General features: G+C 43.1%; 1 protein-coding gene across 1 annotated transcript in view; it reads left to right on the top strand.

Moving 5' to 3' along the window:
* The window catches only part of LOC126267589 (leucine-rich repeat and WD repeat-containing protein 1-like), a 125820-nt gene that overhangs the window by 40746 nt on the left and 58567 nt on the right, over positions 1-26507 (top strand). The window contains exons 3-5 of the mRNA XM_049972890.1: positions 5536-5750; positions 25435-25636; positions 25712-25971. Of these exons, the coding sequence (XP_049828847.1) occupies positions 5536-5750; positions 25435-25636; positions 25712-25971 (677 nt within the window). The remainder of the gene's footprint in view (positions 1-5535; positions 5751-25434; positions 25637-25711; positions 25972-26507) is intronic.

The raw sequence follows: 26507 nt of genomic DNA, 5'->3' as shown, positions 1-26507 counted from the left end.
CCCCCCCCCCCTTTCCTTTCTGCATTGGACCGCGCAACGGTTTTTTATCCTCACTGTCCTAGCATTCTATGGTTCTATACTGGGAACTTACGACTGTAGATGCTTTGCACCCTAACACACACACACACACACACACACACACACACACACACACAAATTATAAAAAATAAATAAAAATAAAAACAACTGTGGATAAAATGGAGATCTCAGTGTCCCCTGAGGACCTGGCTCTCACTGATGCCTCATCCACAATAAGAATGGATACTAATACCAAATCGGTGGCAACAGGTGACCCTGAGGCGTAACGTGCCTCCTTGCATGCTTCATGCCTTCCCAGCCTCACGATAACACCATCCTCTAGTGGAATTGCTGCAGTTTTGTCCATCACCTGGCTCAGTTACGGCAGCTGTTAAGCTTTACACCTACTTTCTGCATTGCTCTCCAGGAAACCTGGTTCCCGGTAATGCGGACCGCTGCCCTTCGTGGCTATAGGGGATATTAAAAGAACTGTAGCAACTATAATAGTGTGTCAGGTGCAGTTTCTATCTATGTCCTGAACTCAATATGAAGTGAACCTGTGCCCCTTCAAACCCCTCGTAAGCTGTGGCTGTCTGGATAAGGACAACATAGGAAATAGCTGTCTGCAATGTATATCTTCCACCAGATTGTGCAGTACCCCTGAATGCATTGGCTGCACTGCTTTGTCAACTCCCTGAATTTTTCCAACTTTGGGAGGTTTTAATGCCTATAACCCCTAGTGGGGTGGCCCTGTGCTTACTGGGCCGAGGTAGAGATGTTGAAACTTCCCTGTCTCACCTCGACCTCTGCCTGTTAAATACTGGGGCCCCCTCCCATTTCAGTGTGGCTGATGGCACTTATTCGGCCATTGATTTATCCTTCTGCAGCCCAGGACTTCTCCCATCTGTCCACTCGAGAGCCCACAATGACTTGTGTGGCATTGACCACTTTCTTATCTTCCTGTCAGTCCCCCAGCACCATTGCCCTGGATGTCTACCAAGATGGGCTTTAAACAAGGCAGACTGGGAAGCTTTCACCTCTGCTGTTACCATTGAATGTCCACAACATGGTACCATCAATGTGGTAGTTGAGCAGGTCACTAGAACGATCATTTCTGCAGCAGAAAACATGATCCCTTGTTCTTTAGGATGCCCCTGGTAAAAGTCAGTATCTTGGTGGTCGCCAGGAATCGCTGAGGCCATTAAAGATTGTCGGCGAGCTCTACAGCGACATAAGCAGTACCCTTCCCTAGACCACTTAATAGCTTTTAAATGGCTTTGTGTCCACGTTCACCAGCTTATAAAAATATGGAAACAGGAGTGTTAGGAGAGGTACGCCTCGACCATTGGGTGCAATACATCACCTTCCCAAGTCTGGCCGAAGACCAGATGTGTTTGTGGGTACCAGACCCCGACCTATGTTACTGGGATTAACTAAAATGACGTGTTTATCTACCACCACAAATGCAATTGCCGAGCATTTTGCTGAGCACTATGCTCGAGCCTCCTCATCGGAGAATTATCCCCAGCATTTCGCACCCTCAAACGGCAGATGAAAAGGAAAGCCCTCTCATTCACTGAACGACACAGTGAACCCTATAATGTTCCGTATACAGAGTGGGAGGTCCTCGGTGACCTTGCACATTGCCCTGACACAGCCCCTGGGCCAGATCGAATCCACAGTCAGATAATCAAACATCTCTCATCCGACTACAAGCGACATCTCATCATCTTCAACCGGATCTGGTGCGATGGCATCTTTTCATCACAATGGTGGCAGAGCACCATCATTCTGATGCTCAAACATGGTAAAAACCCGCTTGATGTGGATAGCTGTCGGCCCATCAGACTCGCCAACATTCTTTGTAAACTGTTAGAACGTACGGTAAGTCGGTGGTTGTGTTGGGCCTGGAGTCATGTGGCCTACTGGCTTCACTCCAGGGCAGTTTCTGCCAGAGTCACTCTACCACTGATAATCTTATTTCCCTCGAGTCTGCTATCTGAACAGCCTTTTCCAGACGCCAACGCCTGGTTGCCGTCTTTTTTGATTTGTGAGAGGCTTAAGACACATACTGGCAACATCATATCCTTGCCATATTTTATGAGTGGGATCTCCAGGGCCCACTCCTGATTTTTATACGAAATTTCCTATCGCTCTGTACTTTCTGTGTCCAAGTTGGTGCCTCCCATGTCTCACCCCCCCCCCCCCCCCCCCCCCCATATCCAGGGCTCTGTATTTAATGTATCTCTATTTTTAGTGGCCATTAACAGTCTGGCAGCAGCTGTCGGGCCATCGGGCTCACCTTTTCTGTATGCAGACGACTTATGGATTTCATACTGCTCCTCCAGTACTGGTGTTGCCAAGCGGCGCCTACAGGGAGCAGTCCACAAGGCGCAGTCATGGGCTCTAGCTCAGAGCTTCCAGCTTTCAGCCACGAAATTGTATGTCATGCACTTCTGTTGGCATCGTACTGTTCATCCGGAACCGGAGCTTTACCTTAATGATGATCCACTCACTGTAGTGGAGACGTATCGATTCTTAGGACTGGTTTTCGACGCACAATTGACGTGGTTTCCTCATCTTTGTCAGCTGAAATGGAAGTGCTGGCTGCACCTCAATGCCTTCCACTGCCTGAGAAACACCAGCTGGGGTGCAGATCGCTCTAAGCTGCTGCAGCTCTACAGAGCCCTTGTTCAATCCTGCCTTAACTATGGGAGTCTGGTTTGTGGTTCGGTGACACCCTCAGTGTTGAGTTAGCTTGATCCAGTGCACCACTGTGGCGTTTACTGGCAACAGGAGCTTTTAGGATGAGTCTGGTGACCAGTATTGTGGTGGAGGCCGGAATCCCTCCATTGAAGGTTAGGCGTGCACAACTGTTCTCCATTTACGTTGCACACAGTCATAGTTCTCCTGTGCATCCAAATTACCATCTCCTTTTCACATCCATGGCATTTTATCTCCTGCAGTGGAGGCCCATGTCAGGGCTTAAGATTCACGTCCGATCTCCTCTGTCTGAACTGGAGTCCTTGCCTTTACCACCTACACTCGAGGTCCCTTTATGTACACCTACACTGAAGCTTCTCTCTAGAATCTTTTGCATGGTCCTAAGGACTCAGTTAACACCCCCAGCTCTCCGCTGTCACTTCCTCTCGATTCATGACATGTACTGGGACCATGAAGTGGCTTACATTGACAGCTTGATGGCTAATGGTCACATTGGCTTTGTGTATGTTCATGGAGGACATATTGAACAGCACTCCTTGCCAGATGGCTGCAGTGTTTTCACTGAAGAGCTGGCAGCCATTTCTTGTGCTCTTGAGCGCATCCGCTCATTCCCTGGTGAGTCGCTTCTTCTCTGTTCTGCCTCCTTGAGCAGCCTACAAGCTATCAACCAGGGCTACCCCCACCATATGTTGGTAGCGACCATCCAGGAGTTCATCTGTTCCCTGGAATGGTCCAGTCGTACCGTGGTTTTTGTGTGGATCCTAGGCCACGTTGGAATCCCAGAAAATGAACTTCCCAACAGGCTGGCCAATCAGGCTACAAGGAAACCACTTTTGGAGATTCACACCCCTGTAAGTGAGCTGCAATCATTATAACACCACAAGGTTTTTCAGCTTTGGGAGATGGAATAGTGTAATCTCACTATGCACAATGAACTGTGTGCCCTTAAGGAGACTGCGAATGTGCGCAAGACCTCCTTGCAGGCCTCACACAGGGACTCTGTGGTTCTCTGCTGGCTCCGCATTGACCATATGTGGCTAACACATGGCTACCTCCTCCATCGCGAGGAACCACCTCAGTGTCACTGTGCCTCACATATGACTGTTGTCCACATCTTGCTGGACTGCCCACTTTTAGCCGCTCTGTGGCCGACTTTTAACCTTTCCAGTGTACTACCTTCGGTGTTGGGTGACAATGCCTCAACAGTTGATTTAGTTTTACATTTTATTTGTGAGGGAGATTTTTTATCATACCATCTAACGGTGGGCATTCAGCCTTCTCTCTCGGGTCGCCACCCTCCCTCCATTTTTAACTCTGTCACACTTTCGTCGCATTTGTTTGTCTTGGTGGTCATCTTTTACCTACATGTGTCAGATTATGTTCCACAATATTCATTGCAAGAGTTGTGGCACTTTGCGATTCTCCCGGTATCCATCACATCTTCGTCCCACCATTCTATCGACAACCTAATTGTGAGACAGAATGCCTAGTGCAGACATTCAAAACTCAGATGAGAAAATGTGTTCCCAACTCTTCATCTGAAGTTGCCTTAGATCAGTTTCTCTCCTCGTACTGTTTTATGCCGTTCAGCAAGAGGAGGCTGGCAGAGCCACCCCAGGGGTACCAGCTGAGGACACTGCTACACTCCTGTGTCCTCCATCTGGATGTCAGTTCAGGCAGATGCTGTGCTTCTTCCGGCCGGGTGTGGTTATCTGGGCACGCTGTTGTCCTAAATAGATTGCAGCTGTCAGCACCAGATGCCAGGGGCGGTATCTCTGTGATGATTTTCACACAGAGAACAGCCTCTGCTTGAGGCACCATGATCTAAGCTTTGCCTTCGCACGGACGGCTGGGCACCACCTGATGTCACACCATCACCGAGCCAGTCTACATCGGTATCACGTTACCTGCTGTTCCTGGTTCTCCACTCCTGCCCAGGCAAAGGTATCTTTCCTCAGTGGCCAAACCAGCAGTTCCTCTATTGCTTCCGAGACCATTATCAGGGGTTCTGTCACGCATTCCTGAGCAACTCCTGATACCAGTATCATCAGCACCACGAGCACCGTCACCAGCCGATGCCTGAGGTTAAACAGCCCTTCCATGGCCGGTGTTGCTCTTTGATTTGACACGGGAAAGTGGTTACAGAATGCATGTGTGCCTGAAGCATTTCAGACTGTATGCTTCCATTTTAGCATGCCGCCTTAGCCAGAGTCCAGCAGACGGGGACAGCATGGACAACTCAAGAATCCATGAGAAAGAGAGAGAGAGAGAGAGAGAGCGCCATGGGCTCAAATCTATTGAAGGTGGCCTCAATTCTCTCTATGTACACAATTGGTTCTTGTTGGATGTTATTTAAATACTATGTTCAAGTTGTTACTGCTTATGTGGAGTAAAGATGTGTTCAGTCTACTGGTTGTGTTGCACGTATACCTAATTACATGATTTTCTGACTAGAGTAGTGTTGATTTCCCAGTTACTAAATTAAGTGAAGTACGGTTAACAGGAAAGCAAACTGTGTAATTACAAATAGCTCTCATAAATTAGTAATTAGAAGTAATACTGGCATGTAAAAATTTGAATTTGATTTTATGATATTAATAGAGAGTGATCACAAATTAATAGGTAAAGGATGTTAGCTAAAACTGCATATATTCTAATTTATGATTAAGAAAAGATGGCTGCTTGAATAACTAGTTAATTTATCATAGTAGATACTTGTTTAAGAAAGGTCATAGTATTGCAGTTGCATATATGATTTTTAATTTTAGTTTTAATAAAATGTTTCTATTACAGGGAAATTTTTTATACTGTCTCATGGTCTTGGATTGCACCTGAATGCTCAGGGAGTGGGAAAATTAGCATTGTGGCTGCAGGAGGTACTAGATGTATCATTCATCTGCTACATCCACAAAATGGTGCACTTTTTTACACTCACAGGCTCAAATGCCCTTCCAGTGTTGCCATAACAAGTTTGCTTTTCCACAAAGAACATTGTGAGATCCTATTCGGTAAGGATAATGTATGTTTTACTTATAGCCTGTTACTTAATTCCATTTTCAAAGAGTTGGATGTGTCTCATATTTCATCAGAGGCCAAATAAAATTAACCCCATTTTAAAGGAGAAAGCATCAAGTAGAGAGATGATACTTTGTAATCCAGCAGTAATGTCTTTTTATAATTCTTAACTCATAACTGGGTTCTAGGCGCGCAGTCCGGAACCGTGCGACTGCTACGGTCGCAGGTTCGAATCCTGCCTCGGGCATGGATGTGTGTGATGTCCTTAGGTTAGTTAGGTTTAAGTAGTTCTAAGTTCTAGGGGACTAATGACCACAGCAGTTGAGTCCCATAGTGCTCAGAGCCATTTGAACTCATAACTTTGTTTACTTCAGTTTGTATATGTCTGACCATCCTTCATCCAGTTTTTTAAAATTGTGCAATGGAGGATTTGTTATGTATTAGATAAGAGATTTTTGGTGACACATATTTAAGCTCATAATACTGTCAAGGAATAACAGTGTACCAGTGGAAAAATGCTCGTTTCAGAGCTCAAAAAAGGTGAATATCCTCCCCTTTATTAAAAGACTCTGACAAGTGGGGTACCAGCTTCTTCACTCTATCTTTTTGAAACTTTAAAAAAAAATTTCAATAACATTGACATGTGAACATATTAGGGAGTGGTGATAGCACATTACTGTCAGTGCAGGAGGATAAACAGCAATGCTGAAAGAAATTACTATCCCCATGCTTAAACACTAATACTTGACTGTTTCTTCACTGACACAAAAGCTACTAGAGTTCCTTTTGTGTGAGTGGAGAAGGCTAGTGACAGGCTCTTCTGCTGACTTTTCCTATTTTGGGAAAGCATTTTCACCCCTGAAAATGCTGCTTCATCATTTTTCTGATAACTGTTCAAAGTATCTACTTCTAAATTAATATTCCACAATCTACATTCTGGTGTGTTGCAGAGGGTACACCATACCGCTGCTAGTAATTTCCTTTCCTGGTCCACTCAAAAATAGAACAAGATAAAAAAAGACTGTCTATATGGCTCTGTATGAGCCCTAAGTTCTCAAATCTTACCTTTGTGGCCCTTACACAATGTGTTGGAGACTACAGAATTGTTCTGCAGTCAGCTTCAAATGCCGGTTCTCTAAATTTTGTAAATAGTGTTCCTCAAAAAGAACATTGCCATCCCTCCAGGGATCGTGTTGTTTGAACCTATGAGTAACAAATCTCAGCTCACCTCTGAATTGCTTCAATGTTCCCCTTCAATCCAACCTCTTATGGATAACAAACAGTTGAGCAATACTGAAGAATAGGTTGTACTAGTATCCTGTTGTATGTGTACTAGTGTCCTGTAAATGGTCCCCTTTATGGGTCAACCACACTTTTCCAAAATTCTCCCAATAAACCGAAGTTGACAATTTGCCTTCCCTAGCACAGTCCTCACGTGCTTGTTACGTTTCATATCACTTTGCAACATCACACCCAGATATTCAAACGACCATTACACCCAGATATTCAAACGACATGACTGTGTCAAGCAGTACATTTGTAATGCTTTATCCAAATATTAAGGTGGTTTTTTTTTTCCTTCTCATCAGTGCTAACTTTATTTTTCCACATTTAGGATTAGCTGCCATTCATCACACCAACTGGAAATTTTGTCAGAGTTGTCTTGTATCTTCCTACAGTCACTCAACTTCGACACCTCACTGTGCACCACTGCATCATCAGCAAACAACTGTGGATTGCTGCCCACCCTGTCCGCCAAATCATTTATGTATATAGAGAACAGTGGTCCTACCACTCTTCCCTGGGGCACTGCTGATGATACCCTTGTCTCTGATGAACACTCGCTGTTAAGCAACATACTGTCTTCTATTATTTAAGAACTTTTCGAGACACATATCTATGAACTTATTCCACATGCTCATACCTTTGTTAAAAGCTTGTGATGGGACACTGTGTCAAGTGCATTCTGGAAATCTAGAAATACGGAATCTGCCTGTTGTGACTTCTGAAATTTTCCTGGCGTATTTGTTCTACCAATAATTTCCGGGTATGCAGCCGGATCCCGTCGACATTCTGCCACAGTGGCAAAATGTCGACGGGATCCGGCTGCATACCCGGAAATTATTGGAAAAAAAATCTGCCTGTTGCCCTTCATCCATAGCTTGCAGGTTATCATGTGAGCTGAGTTTCGCGTGATCAATGCTTTCTAAAACTGTGCAGATTCATGGATGTAAGTAGCTATGTATCAAAAAAATTTATTGTATTCGAATTGAGATTAAGTTCAAAATCTGAATACTGATCTTAAATGTATTGCCATTGAAGGTCTGTTAATATTAGTACCGATTAAAATTCACCCAGGGTATGTGTACAGATTTATAAATTACCTTCCAATTTCTTTCAGTTATTCCTTCCAATCAATTTTCTTTTTAATTATTCAAGTGGCAATTATTAATCAGTTGCTATTATTTTGTCCCCTACACTCATATGACACTATTCAATAAATATGAAGTTTTGAAAATGGGTCCGTCGTTTAGAATAACCCTGTATAATCCACATACCGCTCTTCTTGAAGACTTAGTCATCAGCAAATCATACGTGGTGCAAATATGTGCTATCTACAATCTCTACATTTGTGAGACTAATATGAATATATGCTTTGAATAGCACTACTGACATGGGACAGCTTTGTAACATGATTTTGCTTGTCCTAATTTTCTGTGAAAGTATATTACCGATTTCTTTTCTGACATGTATTTATTATCATTATATATTTCTTGTAATATTTTAAATAACAGATATTCAAATCTATCAAAACTAACCCAGTTTTTTATGTTTTTCTATATTTTTCCAAAATCCTCTGTAATGTGAAAATATAGTCTATTCAGCAGTGAATTCCAAAATTTGACATGCCCATCACAAGTGAAATTTCCCCACACTGGGCCCCAAACCGTTGTGAATTCAAGGAATTCAAACAGATCGGTCAAAGGGTTAATATGTGGAACATTTACATTATTATACCATATGTTTCAAAATAAATATAAAGGTTTTAAGGTTTTGTAACATTTATTACATTAAATGTACAGTTACAAATAATACGTCAAACGAAAGAGCGACTCAAGCAGTTTGTTTATATACCTGTGCACATGGGCATGCACTATTTCCTGTCTCTTCCATTAGAAACTTTGAAAATGAAATATTGCTACATGATGATGAAGATTTTCTGGATCATGTTCCCTTAAGTGATGGATTGACATTGCACTTAAAAGGAAATGTGGACACCCACAATGTGCTAATTTGGGGTCAGCAAATCCTTACAAGGTGGTCCAGTTGCAACAAGAGTCCCCTTTTTGTGCTATACCCCAGAGTAAAGTTTATGGGGCTTTCTTTTTCAGGTGTAGATGTTGAGTCACAGGCAGGCATAACCGAAAGATAGCTAAGCAAGGAAGCTTTCGCCCAACAGGCCTTCTTCTGGACACGGGCACAAACAACTTGCACACACATGACCAATCTGTCTCTGGTTGCTGAGACCAGACTGTGAGCAGCTATGCATGATGGGGGATGCAATCTGGGTGGCAGGAGTGAGGAGGCGGCTGGGGCGGGGAGGGGCAGGGAAAGGGGTAGCAGGTTAGGGTTGGGGACTGTAAAGTGCTGCTTGTGGGAGCATACAGGGATGAGGTGGTGAGGGTAGGGCGGCTAGGTTCAGTTGGGAGCTTAAGCTTAGACAGGGGGCCGAGGGGGGGGGGGGGTGGTGCTTTGTTAATGCTGCACTTTTTAGCAATTTTGATGTAGATAAACTCAGGCTGCAATGTTGGTCTTCAGCAAGCCAGTGTAGATGTTGGCACAGAAACAGATAAGTGAAAAATCTGTGCAATTCACATGTTTATTTATATATAAAATCAGACATTGAAATTTTCCTTTGTGAGATCACATGTACAAGATCTGTGCATATTTGAAATTCTAGATTCACATATTTTGTATTGTGAAATTTTGAACATTCACGATTGCTGCAATAAACTCGTACTGTTATTGTCAATTATAGGCTTAAACCTATTTGTGCTCATTTAAAATTTTGTTGGCCTATCCTCATTCAAAACAATCCTCCAATTTCGTTGTATAATTACATGAGAAGTAGGTTATTTTTGAGAATTTTCGGATGCTTTACAAACCTATATTTTCGTAAGTTACTGGTACAAGTGTTTTGGATATGAAGCTTATTTTGTAGCAGATCGCTCTTGAATTTCATTTTATATCAACGCAAATAAATGTGCAGTTTTTAGAGGTTTTGGAAGCTATCATTGTCCTGTGAATAATCTAATTTGTAGTAAATTGATGTTTGTGATTTAGCAACTGTAGCAGCTGTTCTAACCAACATACTGTGTTTAATCTAGTTTTCCATTAAAGAGTAGCAGGCCTATAGTCACATTTATCATAAATTAACTCTGTTTCTGAGTTTGCTAACAACTGTAATAAAACTCAAAGTTTTAGTAAAGTAGTAATTTTTACCCCAGGTTTTTCTGATGCCTTAATAGAAATCTTGTTTTCTGCATTCACTTCAATTCTTGTAGGGAACTAGCAACTTCTTAGCTTAACAGACAAAAAGATAATTGGTGGGCTTAATTTATAAGTCGATCACTGCCCTGTAACATGTCGCAAAACCTAAAATGCAGCCTCACTGTGAATGCTGTTCTCAAACATGAGGCGAATTGGTTGACATTCTTAAGCAGCTGGAAGTCATTCTGACTACTGTCAAACAATTGGTAGCTGCTGCAAGTCGTCGTGTTCGAAGAGCTCCCGAGAGTCGTGTATCTCTGATATCGGCACCAGAGGTTCCTCATATACTATCTATTCCTATGGATCCTGTGTCCTGAGTAGAAAATATGGGACTTGTCTTTACTCGTCCACTTGACTGCAAGTGATGTTTCAATGGTAGAGCTAGGCATTATATACACGGTGGACAGGGACCAAGGAGGACTTTGTGTTCTATCGATCCCCCTAACCAACAAGTTTGAGGTTCTGTCTTTGACTAAAACTGAACTAGTGGGACTCATTTAATCTGTTTTGGGGAAACCTGTTTTGTACAGTGTCAGGAGGAAGCAATCGCAAAAGGGCAGGGATCTATTAATGATCGGCAGTTCAAACATAGGGCGAATGATGGTACCCTTCAGGGAAGTGGCAGCAAGGGACAGGCCTCATTCAACACGCTGAAGAGGCTATTTCAGCAGCCATTGAGGAAATAGGGAGCAACCAAATTATGACTGGTGCACATTTAAACAAATGATAATTGTCATCTAGGCTCTGAGGTCACACTTGGGTTATTCCAACGACTGGCAGAGAAGGTTGGGAACAGCCTTACGCGTGGAGTTTCAACGAAGCTCACAATTTGCAGCTTTGTCTCCAGAAATGATTGCCGCCCTTCGGTTCTGAATCGAGTGGAAAAACTGAACCAAAGACTTTGAAGGTTTTGTGACAAGATAGGCTGCGAATTCCAGTACTTGTGCAATAGGGTTAAGAACTGTAGTGTCCCCTAAATGGACCAGGTGTGTACTACACATCAGAGGCCGCTAATCAGACAGCTGACACTGTGTGGGTTGCACACAAGGGTTGTTTTATAATCAGTGACTCTCCATCCAATCTAAATAACAATAGCTGTAGGAAATCCAGAAGTATCAGTGTACGATCAAAAGAAATGCCTCCCACAGGTGAGAATATTAAAATCCTAATGGTTAATTGCCGAAGACCTTGCAACAAAGTGCTAGAGTTTGAAGTGCTACTGAAAAGCAGTGACACTCATGTAATAATGGGTACAGAAAGCTGGTTGAAACCTGAAATTACCAGGGGAAAATGTGCATGTATATTGAAAGGATAGGCAAATAGAAAATGGAGGTGGTGTATTTGTCACAGTAGACAAGAAACTCAAATCCCCAGAGATAGAAATTAAAGCAGTGTATGTGATTTTTTTGGGCAGCACTCAGTATCAGGGGTGGGCATAAAATGATGATTGAAACCTTCTGTCACCCACCAGACTTGTCTCCGGATGTAATCAAAAACATCAGAGAAAACCTCAATTTACTTGTACATAGTTCCCCAATCATACTACAATCATTGGTGGAGACTTTTAATCATTCAACACTCAATTGGGAAAATTAAACTTTTGTGGGGATTCGGAGTGATAAGACATCATGTAAAACATCACTAAATGCCTTCTTCGAGAACTACCTGAAACAGTTAGTTTGGAACCCCACTCATGATGGAAATACATTGGATCGGATGGCAACAAATAGACCTGACTTCTTTGAGGCTGTCCACATCGAAACTAGAATCGGTGACCATGACATGGTTGTGGCAACGACTAACAAAAGACAACTACACAAGCAGAAAGATACATATGTTCAGGAAACTAAAAAATCAGTAGTGTCATACCTCAGTGAGGAACTTGAAACTTTCAGCACAGGGCAGGAGCATGTAGAGGAAATATGGCTCAAGTTTAAAAGAATAATTGACCATTTACTGGATAGATATGTATCCAGTAGAACAGTGCATGAAGCCTTTAATGACTACCATAGCAGAATATCGTCAAATGATATTTCACAAAACCCAAAGAAATTCTGGTTATGTGTGAAGACTGTTGGTGGCACTAAAGGTAAGTGTCCAGTCCCTAGTGAGTAAGACAAGAACTGAAATTGAGGGTAGCAGAGCAAAAGCTGAAATGCCTAACTCCGTTTTCAGGTGTTCCATTACAAAGAAAAACCCAGGAGAACTGTCCCAATTTGTCGTACCACTGAAAATATGAGCAAACTAAATATTTGTGTCAGTGGTGTTGAGAAACAGGCACAATTTAAAGACACTTACATACACTCATTCGGTCACAGCTTTGTTGGAAAAAGAGAAACTCTCACCATTCGTTCAACCAAGCAAGTACATCTCACGCACACATGACCACCAACTCTTGACATCTTGGGCCAGAATGCAGCTATCATGTGGGATGGAAGTGGCAGTCTGGAGGGGCAGGGAAGGGGAAGGGATAGCAGTGTAAAAGTGTGGGGGAAGAGAGGAGTGCTGTCTGGTAGTGTGTGCAGGGACTAGAATGCCAGTAGGCACAGTGACAGGACGTTGTGGGGCAGGGAGGTGGGGAAAACGGAACAAAAAAGAAGAGGAGTGGGGAAAGAGGGGCAGGTGCGCTGGCAGAGGGTGGCAAACTGAGGATTGGGGGGGGGGGGGGTAGGAAGCTGTCAGGTTGATGGTGTGGGAACATTGTTACCATGGTTTGTGACCAGGATAATTATGGGAGTGGAGAATGTGTTGTAAGGCTAACTCCCATTTGTGCAGTTCAGAAATGATGTTTATGGAGGAAAGGATCCAGACTGCTTGGGTAGTGAAGCAACCATTGAAATAGTGTTAGCTGTACATTGCTCTTGCCCACAGCTATGCGGTGGCCGTTCATCCTGGTGGGTAGCTGGTTAGCAGTCATACCAATATAAAAAGCTGTGCAGTGATTGTAGCAAGGCTGCTTTCACAGGTGGCCCAGCCCCTGATGCAGTAGGATAAAGTTATAATAGGATTGGAATAGGAACTTCTGGATGGGTGGACTGGGAGAGGTCTTGCCCGGAGTCTTCCACAGGGAGATGATCCTTGTGGCAATGGGGTGGGATTGGAAGTGACATATGGATGAACTAGGATGGTGGACCACCACTTCAGGAGGGGAAGGAGGGATTTCGGGTAGGATGTCCGTCTTTTTGGGGCATGATAGGCAATCAAAGCCCTGGTGAAGCATGTGGTTCAGTTATTCCAATCTAGATTGACATTGGGTAACAAAGGGGGCAGTTCTTTGTGGCTGGTTCTTGAGGGTGGTATGAGGAATGGGGGTGTAAGGGGAATTGCATGGGAGATTTGTTTGTGGACTAGATCTGGGGAACAGTCTCTCTCTGTCAAGGTCTCGGTGAAACCCCCAGCATCCTGGGCAAGGGAGTTCTTGTAATCGCAGATATGCCATCACCGGGTGACCAGGCTGTATTGAAGGAATTTTTTGGTGTGAAAGGGATGACAGATGTTGAAATGCAGGTACTGTTAGTGGTTGGTTGGTTTAATGTGGACAAAGGTCTGGGTGGAGCTGTCAGAGAGAAGGGGTCAACATCTCAGAAGGTGGCATACTGAGTTGAGGGGGACCAAGTGAAGTGGATGCGAGGAAAAGTGTTGAAGTTGTGAGGGAATGAAGACAGGATATATTGACCCTCAGTCCAGATAATTGAGATATCAGTGGACCTGAACCAGGCTATGAGTTTGTAATTTGGGAGGCTAGGAAGGACTTCCCTAGATGGCCCATAAGCAGGTTGGCATGGGAGGGCACCATGTGGGCCTAATGGCTGTGCCACAGATTTGTTTGTATACATTCCCTTATGTGTTAGGATAAAGTTAGTGAAGTGTGTGAAGAATGAGTTAGTGTTTTCGGACTAAAGACATTGGGAAAGGTAAGTGTTGAATAGTGATAAGACCACAGGCATGTGGGATGTTGGTGTATAGGGAGATGATGCCAATAGTGACGAGTAGGGATCCAGGAGGTAAAGGAGTGAGGATGGTGGAGAGTCAGTGAAGTGGTAGGTACCTTCGACATGGGAGGCTAGATTACGGGCAGTTGATTGGAAATGTTGGTCAATGAAGGTCAAAATTCTTTCATTGGGGGTGCAATAACCAACCACAATGGGACAACTAGGATTGTTGGGTTTGTGGATTTTGGGGGGTCTTGTAGAAGGTGGGCGCATGTGGTATCATAGGGGAGAGGAGAGAAAGCGGATTCAAGGGAAAGATTCTGGAAAGGGCCTAAGGCTTTAAGCAGAAATTGGTGACTGTGTTGGACTTCTGGGATGGGATCACTATGGCAGAGTTTATAGGGGGAGGGGGAGGGGGGGCAGATAACTGGCAGAGGCTTACTGCTAGGTAATCACTGAAATTTATAACAACTGTGGGGGAACATTTGTCTGCGATTAGTTTTGAGTTTCTGTATGGCTGCCTTTCTTCTGCTGAAAGGTTAGTATTCTGAGGAAGGATGGTGAGGCTAAGTTGGAGGTAAGTAATTCCTGAAAGGTGGCCACCGGGTGGTTGGATGCGCCGTAATCTTTGGCAGCAAACAGCGCAGCTTAATGGAACATTGTTTCAATTAGGTGACACAGGTACCAAGGACCCTCTGGCACAAGATACCTCTCCCTGGAAAGATGAATCAACTGAACTGTGAGCAAGGTCATTGGAGGTAGATTTGCGGGATAAAATACCATCTGGAAACAGGTAAGCTACTTTGGGTGGACTTCAATGCTGCCTTACCCGCAAACACTCTATATAGACAATGGATTGCTTGAGGAAAATGATGAATTAGACACAGTATATTGTTTTTTGCACTGGAGTATAGTTCATACTGCAATAATTGATGATGTAGTACAGAAGATATCAGTGCATGTAGATAATTTTGGGACAGAAGACAAAGAATTATGAAAGGAATGTTAGTTGCAAACGTAAGTGCCTTAGAGGAGATGATTTTGATTGGTCAGATGTAGACAACAGCGACAAACCAGCCACCTACAAAACTGCATTGCGCCAGAAGATATCACGCTTAAAAGGTACAGGATATGATAGAAGCAGTGTTGAATGACTTTCAGGATATGTTTACTTCATGGTGACTGCTAACAGCAATGAATATCACACAACACAGGATTCCAACAAGAGATAATATGCCAGTTTATAGGATACCATACAGAGTTCCTCACCAGTTACAACTGTGACTTGATGAATTCATAGATCAGCAATTAAAGGACGTTATAATAGAGTATTCGGATTGGCCATACAGTGCAAATGTTATAGTTGTGCCAAAGAAATCTGCTGATGGTGCAAAATCTTATATATTCTGTTGTGATTACAGGCTTTTAAATAGCAAAAAAATTTCGAACAAGTATCCATTACCAAACATCGTAGATAACGTTGACCATCTTGGTAACAGTAGGTTGGGAGTGGGTACCAATAAATAGAAGTTGCACCAGAGTACAGACATAGAACTGCTTTCTCCACCTCTTGAGGCCATTAGAAATTCTTAGGGATGCCTTTTGGATTAAAGAATGTCGCCACAACATTCCAAAGATTACTAGATGGTGCATTACATGGGTTAAAAATTTGACAATGCGTGTGCACCTCAATGAAATAATTGTATTGTCAAAGGACATCAAAGATCATGTGATTCACTTACGAGAAATTTTCAATGAGTCGGAGATGCTGGTGAATCCTGTGGATGCCTTGGGCAGATGGAGGGAGTATTTTAAAGAGTTGCTCAACATAGGTGAAAATACGATCAGTAATATTTCAGATTTCGAGGTAGAATGGGATAGGAATGATGATGGTAATAGGATCACATTTGAGGAAGTGGAGAAAATGGTCAATAGATTGCAGTGCAATAAAGCAGCTGGGGTGGATGAAATTAAGTCAGAACTCATCAAATACAGTGGAATTTCAGGTCTTAAATGGCTACACAGGATAATTGAATTGGCGTGGGAGTTGGGACAGGTTCCATCAGACTGGACAAAAGCAGTAATCACACCAATCTTTAAACATGGAAACAGAAAAGATTGTAACAACTACAGAGGTATCTCTTTAATCAGCGTTGTGGGTAAAATCTTCTCAGGTATTGTTAAAAGGAAAGTGCGAGTATTAGTTGAGGACCAATTGGATGAAAATCAGTGTGGGTTTAGGCCTCTTAGAGGTTGTCAGGACCAGATCTTTAGCTTACGGCAAATAATGGAGAAGTGTTATGAGTGGAACAGGGAATTGTATCTATGCTTTATATATCTAGAAAAGGCATATGACTGGGTTCCTAGGAGGAAATTATTGTCTGTTCTACGAGATTGTGGAATAGGGAGCAAACTTTTGCAAGCAATTAAAGGTCTTTACATTGGTAGTCAGGGAGCAGTTAGAGTTGACGGTAAATTGAGTTCATGGTTCAGAGTAGTTTCAGGGGTAAGACAAGGCTGCAACCTGTCTCCACTGTTGTTCATATTATTTATGGATCATATGTTGAAAAAAATAGACTGGCTGGGTGAGATTAAGATATGTGAACACAAAATAAGCAGTCTTGCATATGCGGATGACTTAGTTGTGATGGCAGATTCGATTGAAAGTTTGCAAAGTAATATTTCAGAACTAGATCAGAAATGTAAGGACTATGGTATGAAAATTAGCATCTCCAAAACGAACGTAATGTCAGTGGGAAAGAAATATAAACGGATTGAGTGCCAAATAGAAGGAACAAAGTTAGAACAGGTGGACAGTTTCAAGTACTTAGGTTGCATATTCTCACAGGATGGCAACATAGTGAAAGAACTGGAAGCGGAGGTGTAGCAAAGCTGATGCAGTGAGCACTCAGCTACGATCTACTCTCTTCTGCAAGAAGGAAGTCAGTACCACGACTAAGTTATCTGTGCACCGTTCAATCTTTCGACCAACTTTGTTGTATGGGAGCGAAAGCTGGGTGGATTCAGGTTACCTTATCAATAAGGTTGAGGTTACGGACATGAAAGTAACTAGGATGATTGCAGGTACTAGTAGATGGGAACAATGGCAGGAGGGTGTCCACAATGAGGAAATCAAAGAAAAACTGGGAATGAGCTCTATAGATGTAGCAGTCAGGGCGAACAGGCTTAGATGGTGGGGTCATGTTACTCGCATGGGAGAAGCAAGGTTATCCAAAAGACTCATGGGTTCAGCAGTAGAGGGTAGGAGTAGTTCGGGGCAAACCACGAAGAAGGTACCTGGATTCGGTTAAGAATGATATTGAAGTAATAGGTTTAACATCAGAAGAGGCAACAATATTAGCACTGAATAGGGGAACATGGAGGAATTTTATAAGGGGGTTATGCTCCAGACTGAACGCTGAAAGGCATAATCAGTCTTAAATGATGATAATGGAGGTGCTAAATTATCATTGAATTTGGAAAGTATCACTTCACACTAAATGACGTAACATATTTAGGCCATGTTGTCAGTGAACACGGAATCAAAACTGATTCATAGCTAATAACCGCAGTTAGATTTTCCAACACTGCAATCTACCAAGGAAGTACACCAATTTCTAGGCCTCTTAAATTATTATCGAAAATTTGTAAAAGACTATGCCGAAATAGCATGACCTCTCATGCAGTTATTGAAAAAAGGTACTAAATTTCCCTGTACAACCGATTGCAACATAGCATTTGAAACATTTAAATACAAATTAACACACAGTCCTGTATTAATCCAATCGAGATTTCAGCAAAGAAGCCATCCTGTCCTGTGATGCATCTGGACATGCTGTCGGATCAGGTTTGGGTCAAAACATTGATGGTGCAGAACATCCAGTAGCCTACACATCCAGACAATTAAATATGGCAGAAAAGAATTACTCAACAACAGAAAAGGAGTTATTGAGTGTCATGGTATCAAATATTTCAGGTGCTATCTGTGTGGGAATAAATTCAAGATAATCATGGACCATGGTGCCCTAAGGAGGTTACTTGGGCTAAACAATCTATCAAGTCCAGAATGAGATTTTCACTCTGCAGCGGAGTGTGCGCTGATATGAAACTTCCTGGCAGATTAAAACTGTGTGCCCGACCGAGACTCGAACTCGGGACCTTTGCCTTTCGCGGGCAAGTGCTCTACCATCTGAGCTACCGAAGCACGACTCACGCCCGGTACTCACAGCTTTACTTCTGCCAGTATCCGTCTCCTACCTTCCAAACTTTACAGAAGCTCTCCTGCGAAACTTGCAGAACTAGCACTCCTGAAAGAAAGGATATTGCGGAGACATGGCTTAGCCACAGCCTGGGGGATGTTTCCAGAATGAGATTTTCACTCTGCAGCGGAGTGTGCGCTGATATGAAACTTCGTGGCAGATTAAAACTTGCACTTGCCCGCGAAAGGCAAAGGTCCCGAGTTCGAGTCTCGGTCGGGCACACAGTTTTAATCTGCCAGGAAGTTTCAGTCCATCAAGTCGTTTGACATGATGGTCTGTACGCCTCTCTGAAATGGACATTGAAGTCATTCATTCCAACACAGATTGTCTAATAATTATACTATACAGTGTAATACAGAAAAAATATTAAAGCTGAGAAATTAATTTTTGTTTGGAAAACTACTGTTCAAAAATTGAGAATTTTTTTTTTTTTTTAATTTGCAGCTGATAACTTTGAATTATTAAAAAATATTAAAGAATACATTGAGCTAAGTGATAATAATGTTAATTTGTAGTGCAGAGTGTGTGGAATTAAATGAATTTTATCTGAAAGACTTAGGACAATCCACTACTGAAGAATTGCAAAAAAAAATTAGATACTTGCAAAAACGAAAAAACGCATGCAGCCTGGAACAAATATGACTGCAATTTCAAAATATTAAAGAATGTATTTTTAAAAATATTTCTGTGACTACTAAACATTGGGGAATTCACCCAGCAAATATAAAATTTTTCTGAGACTGTCAAGCAACCAATTATTTTTTTCTTGGACCACTTGGTATGGATTGACCCATGTATAATAATTGTGTGTTACTTACGGTTGTTCAAAGTAGAAAAATATATTAAGACTTATTATAGGTTAAGTGAACATTTCAGATGCTTTGACACCTAAAGCCACAATATTCATAAGCGGTAGCAGTTGAACAAGGAAAACTGACATGTATCTCGACATTGGTAACGTTTCTGCCCAACATGAGGAGACCAATGACAAGCAGAGTTTGCGCAGCAGCAATCAGCCCTTCAGCAGATCAACAACCGAGCGGACGGGCAATGCTTTCAAGGTGAACGGTGATGATCACAGGTCGAACATCAACAGTCAATGCTCCATGAACTGCCAGCATACTGAACTAAAGTGTGTGACGTATCGGGCAATAGGGAGGAGGATGACAGGGCAATGCCCAACCATGCCAGCATAGAGGCAAAACAATGGAAAGCCAGCACATTTGTCAACATTGGTCACATTTCTGCCCAATGTTAGAAGCATAGATCAACAACCAAAGTCACTCGCCGCCCTAGAAACTTCATGATATTGGCGAAAGCAAACGGGCATGAGGTTGTCCTTTGAGAAGGTCCGTCGAGGGGAGAAAGAAAATATGAAGAAACGCCACCTGGACAGACAGACAGACAGACAGACTGATGGTTAGTCAGCGGCCGTCTTACTTCGTTACAACAACTTAGCTGCTTTGCTACTCGACAGAGGACGATGTCGATACTGCGCCAATATGTGAACACAGAAGATGCCATCCCAGATGTTACCAGAAAGTAGTTCATGTGGTACTTACCCAGATGGCTGGTGAGGACGAAAGGACTGCAGCCTCACCCAGTGGGTCACCTGGGAACCTAGAGGTTAATGAATTCTGCCTGAAGAAGCCGAACCTGAGGGCTACTTGTTCAATTCCGGGACAGAGGACTCTAAGCCATGTTGTAGCCACTTGTTAATAACACGACGAGTGAATTCACAAGAAGACCTTGCCGCCACCGCAGTGGGTCACCAGGATGGAACTGAACAGAACATGATGCCGCTGGCGCGCCACTGCTGCAGGTCACGGGTATAATACTGAACAGAACAGCATGCCGCTGGTGCACTGCTGCAGGTCATGGGTACAATACTGAATGGAAGATTATGCCACCGGAACACTACTGCAACAAGAGCCCGCCACGTCAGCAGCCACTGGAACCTGCCTGCTATGATTCCACCGCTCTGCTTCCATGAGGAATTGATCAAATTGAAACACATTATATTACTCTGTTTGCTTAAAGGGTCGTATGTCTCAATAAATACTAAATGACTGTTAGGGGAACCACTAATATTTCACTCATATCTCGCCCTCTGAGCCAAGGAAAGAACCCATTCCACAAAGTGTCGCTTTTCGTCCCATCATCCCTGACAAAATAATGACCTTTGCTCCCCTCTGTCACTGACACTCAGTCTTAAGTCACTAAACCCCAATCCGCTACATAGTAAAGACTAATTTTTTATTAGATAAGTAGGATCTTACCTCTACGCTCATGATTCAGTCTATCACCAAGATGGCATTTTCACTCACATCTTGAATTACAAGGCAGCCTTCTGTAAACTTTACATACCCAAGAGAACGTAAAAAGTATCTATTTCTTCACAATGTTACTATACACACCAGTTTCTCCCCTTATTTTTACACATACAAAAAGCATTTCAACAAAATCAGAACTGTTTGGTGTTTTCTCTTAATTTTTGGTAATCCCATAGATTGTACAATCCGTTTTGAGTGAACAATAATTGCCTTCCCAAACTTTCTGGCAGATTAAAACTGTGTGTTGGACCGAATCATGAACTCTGGACATTTGTCTTTCGTGTGCAAGTGCTTTACTGACCGCACTACCCAAGCATAGCTCACAGCACACCCTCACAGCTTTACTTCCACCAGTACCCCATCTCCTACCTTGCAAACCCCACAGAAATTCTCCTGCGAAACTTGAACTTGCTCGATTAGCACTCCTGGAAGAAAGGATATTGTGGAGATGGTAACAGTGAACTTGTTGTTTCATTTAATGTCAGTAACAGTTTCGGTAAAGCCTAACCTAAAAATGTTCGCATTTAAAGTTACACAATTCCCATTAACATGCTGACTGACTTCTACAGAGTTTCCCTCATCACCTGACCTGTGGTTTGATTCGTACCACCAGTCAGGATGAAGTTTTTCACAAAACTTTTATATTTTATCCTTAATTCCCTTGTTCTCATTAAGGTCTTCGTAATTAACCATACTGCCCACAAGGTATCAGCTAAATAATTATTTTTGCTTATCATTATTTTTGCTTCTATCCCCCTTCACTAGTATTTATCGACAAGATCTGACTTTAAAAAGTTATACTGCCAATGTTGTTGCTGTCACAACTTGTATCATCTCCACTATCCATTTCTGCTAATTTCATAATCATCCTCACTGATAGAATCATCATTCCGTACACTAAAATTAAACATCTACATCATCATTGCTGTTACATGTCAAAACTTCTTCCTGCCTCTTAGTTATCAGTCCTGTCAGTATTTAAATTAGGATCAGCAAATTTGCCTCTCCACGATCCTTTCCATTAGCCTATGTAGCCCAAATTCGTCACAATTGCTGCCTGGCATGACCTCTCACATAACATTTTTTGATTGCTTATAAAAATTTGTCTAATCTAATCCAAACTCCACAATACATATTTGATTACTGTTTCTTGTTTTCTACCCTAACATTCTTAACCCCCCAAATTTATTGTCATAATGAATTCTATTTATCTGGTGTGTCTTACAAATATTTTGTTTGTACAACTCTGAGTATGTCCTCCCAATGTGTCTCCTTCAATAGTTATTAACCTGATTTTTGATACCAGTTACCAACTCACTGACTTGCCCCCAACGGGATGGCCCTCAGTTTCCCCGTCCATTTCGCTTATTATCTGATCTTCTGTTACCCTGGAGTCTGTTATTCTCTTCCTATAGCCTTCTCTGCTCAGACACTCTGTTCCCACAGCAGCACCAGGGCGTGATGGGAGTGGTGACTCGGGTGGGAGTAAGGAGGAGGCTGGGGCGAGGAGAGGGAGAGATGGTAGGATAGGGGTGGGGGACAGTTACGTGCTGGCGGGGAGCGTGCAGAGACAGGAATCCTTCCCACCAACACAAGCTTTTCTGAACTGCAGAGGTGGGAATTTTCCCTGCAGTATATCCTATGTTCTCATAACCATCCTGTCCTCAACCTTCGTTAAATGTTGTCCCCAACCATCCAGCCCCTTCCCTGTTCCCATTTCAACACTACACAGCCCTTATTCCGCCTTTGCATCCAGTCTTTCCTACTTTCCTTTTCCTCTATCCCCCTTCTCCCCTCCCCCTCCCCCCACCTCTTCCCTGCCCTCCATCGAACTTCCTGACTGCACGTAGCTGCCCTACCCTCTCCCCACCATCCCTGCACACTCCACAGCAGCACATCATTGTCCCCCACCCCTTCCCTGTTATCCCTCCCCCTTCCTGCCCCAGCCTCCTCCTTACCCCCACCCAGTAGCCATTCCCGTCATGCATTGGTACTGCTGCTTGCAGCGTGGCTTCAGTTTCAAGAGACTGCAGTCGTGTGTGTGTGTGTGAGAGTGAGTGAGTGAGAGAGAGAGAGAGAGAGAGAGAGAGAGAGAGAGAGAGAGAGAGAGAGAGAGAGAGAGAGCTGCAATTCAGCACCTCTGCTGTATGGTGAGTAGCAACTATCCTTTTCATAACATTTTTCAATAATTAAGTTTGTGTGTTATTGGAAAATACACTCCTGGAAATTGAAATAAGAACACCGTGAATTCATTGTCCCAGGAAGGGGAAACTTTATTGACACATTCCTGGGGGCAGATACATCACATGATCACACTGACAGAACCACAGGCACATAGACACAGGCAACAGAGCATGCACAATGTCGGCACTAGTACAGAGTATATCCACCTTTCGCAGCAATGCAGGCTGCTATTCTCCCATGGAGACGATCGTAGAGATGCTGGATGTAGTCCTGTGGAACGGCTTGCCATGCCATTTCCACCTGGTGCCTCAGTTGGACCAGCGTTCGTGCTGGATGTGCAGACCGCGTGAGACGACGCTTCATCCAGTCCCAAACATGCTCAATGGGGGACAGATCCGGAGATCTTGCTGGCCCGGGTAGTTGACTTACACCTTCTAGAGCACGTTGGGTGGCACGGGATACATGCGGACGTGCATTGTCCTGTTGGAACAGCAAGTTCCCTTGCCGGTCTAGGAATGGTAGAATGATGGGTTCGATGACGGTTTGGATGTACCGTGCACTATTCAGTGTCCCCTCGACGATCACCAGAGGTGTACGGCCAGTGTAGGAGATCGCTCCCCACACTGTGATGCCGGGTGTTGGCCCTGTGTGCCTCGGTCGTATGCAGTCCTGATTGTGGCGCTCACCTGCACGGCGCCAAACACGCATACGACCATCATTGGCACTAAGGCAGAAGCGACTCTCATCGCTGAAGACGACACGTCTGCATTCGTCCCTCCATTCACGCCTGTCGCGACACCACTGGAGGCGGGCTGCACGATGTTGGGGCGTGAGCGGAAGACGGCCTAACGGTGTGCGGGACCGTAGCCCAGCTTCATGGAGACGGTTGCGAATGGTCCTCGCCGATACCCCAGGAGCAACAGTGTCCCTAATTTGCTGGGAAGTGGCGGTGCGGTCCCTTACGGCACTGCGTAGGATCCTACGGTCTTGGCGTGCATTCGTGCATCGCTGCGGTCCGGTCCCAGGTCGACGGGCACGTGCACCTTCCGCCGACCACTGGCGACAACATCGATGTACTGTGGAGACCTCACACCCCACGTGTTGAGCAGTTCGACGGTACGTCCACCCGGCCTCCCACATGCCCACTATACGCCCTCGCTCAAAGTCCGTCAACTGCACATACGGTTCACGTCCACGCTGTCGCGCCATGCTACCAGTTTTAAAGACTGCGAATGAGCTCCGTATGCCACGGCAAACTGGCTGACACTGACGGTGGCGGTGCACAAATGGTGCGCAGCTGGCGCCACTGGACGGCCAACACCACGGTTCCTGGTGTGTCCGCTGTGCTGTGCGTGTGATCGTTGCTTGTACAGCCCTCTCGCAGTGTCCGGAGCAAGTATGGTGGGTCTGACACACCGGTGTCAATGTGTTCTTTTTTCCATTTCCAGGACTGTATTAGTGATAGAATATTTTAGTGAAAGTAGTAGTGGTTCAGAAAGTGACAGTGATGATCTTGTTGGTATACTGATTGACTGTGAAGAAAGAATGGAAAATACGCAGTACACTGCAGTGATTGCAGTTGAAACACTACAGCCATTACTCCATCCATTTCATGAGATGCCTGGACCAAAGAACACGCCACAAATGGAATCTTCTGCAGCTGAATATTTCAATTCATTTCTCACTGCAATGTTGATTTAACTAATTGCCACCAAAATAAATAGCTCTGCTAAGCAGTTTATATCTAAACATGCTGCTACTATGTCTAGCACATACAAAAAATGGAAGAATGCACAATAGCTGAGGTAGATTTTATTGCATGCTCTAATGTTTCTAATGCCGATTTAAAGCGTAAAGTAGACGATAAACTTCCCACTTCTTTTATACGACGTGACTTACCTGAGATTCAAAGCCGATCTTCTTGGCTGGCTGTCATCATAAAAAAAGTCTTGCCTCTAACAAGGCTGGATTAAGAGTTTTCAAGATTACTTTTTCAACACACACACACACACTCACACACACACACACACACTCACACATACACACGTGACACGCAGTATGTAGGATTTTAGCAGAATAACTATTAAAAGTTAAATCAAGAGATTTTGGAAGGTTTTATAATTTTGCTTGTGTTGTATTTACTCCAGTTTCCACAAGAAACGTCTTGTTTCTTGTGAATCTGTTCACAGTGTTGATCATTAAGATAAATAAACAGAGGAATCTCATTCATAGATGGTTTTTGAAACAATTGGTGTATATTTATGTGGGATTTATAGTTTCAGTGAGTGTTCCAGTCATCCAATGATTTTTGTTTAGCGTGTAACAAATATGAATGAGTAATAAGTTTTTCAGTTGAAATATTTCTTACATTTTAATAAATATGTTATTTCATGTATTTTGAGGTAGTCTTCATTACAGGAGCAAAGAGTGATGGCACTATCCTAGTGTGGGACATTGGATACCCAGTACCTCCAAAGTATGCAGTGAAATTTACTACACTCCATCAGTTATCATCAAAGCATGAAGTATTTCAACTTGCGTACTGTTTGGAGACTAAATCTCTCCTGGTATCATGTGCAGATGGTATTTGTGTATGGTCCGGAGATGTCAGAGATACTAGGTACTTTAGTGCTGATTAATGATGACAGATATGTAAGTGTAAAATATATGTGATATTATATATAATCTCTCTTAGTCTCCAGGAGAAAGAACTGAAAATGCCACCAATGCCTGGCAGTATTAATGTCAATAGTCCACAGCTGGTTGACTCAATTGAAGTTCTAGGTTGTGGAAGAATTGCTGCAAAATGTGCATTGCATGGCGCCATTTATATATGGAGCTTAGCAGACACTTTAAAAAGTTGTAAAAGTAGACACATTGTGAAAATACTTCCAGCGTATACATTAAAATGGAGCAACACAGATAATTACTTCATGAACATGGGATTTAGCAAAGGTAAATATTGTTTTCCTCCCACAATCGTAAATTGTTGTGAATTTATTAATGCATGGCAGATCCAACTTATTGTTCATTGTATTGTTTCTTACATCATTTTCCCTACAATGCCTTTTCATCACTTGAACTAGATCTATAAACCCCTCTGTGGGTGCAGTCAGTAGGAAGTGAATATCTCAAAATTATAAACATGGCTGAAGCAGTAACTGTTGAAAATCTTCACAGTAAATGATAACAACGAAACAGTTGCAGGATAAAGATCTATTGAAATCCTTGACCACGGTTTGAGTATATCTAAATATACCTTCATCAGAAGCAAAAATACACTAAAATCACATCCTGCAATGGAGATACATAAAACAATCATGCCAAAGGCATTGTCAGTAGTTAAAATTAAAATATCACCTCCATCTGTACAGCATAATTATGAAGGTATATTTAGATATACCAAAACCATGGTCAAGGATTTCAATAAATCTTTATCCTGCAACTGTTTGTCTGTTATCATTTACTGTCAACTAAATATCTGCTTCAGC

Source organism: Schistocerca gregaria, chromosome 4, assembly GCF_023897955.1.
Source record: "Schistocerca gregaria isolate iqSchGreg1 chromosome 4, iqSchGreg1.2, whole genome shotgun sequence".
NCBI lineage: Eukaryota > Metazoa > Arthropoda > Insecta > Orthoptera > Acrididae > Schistocerca > Schistocerca gregaria.
This window is presented reverse-complemented; position numbering and strand designations above follow the sequence as displayed.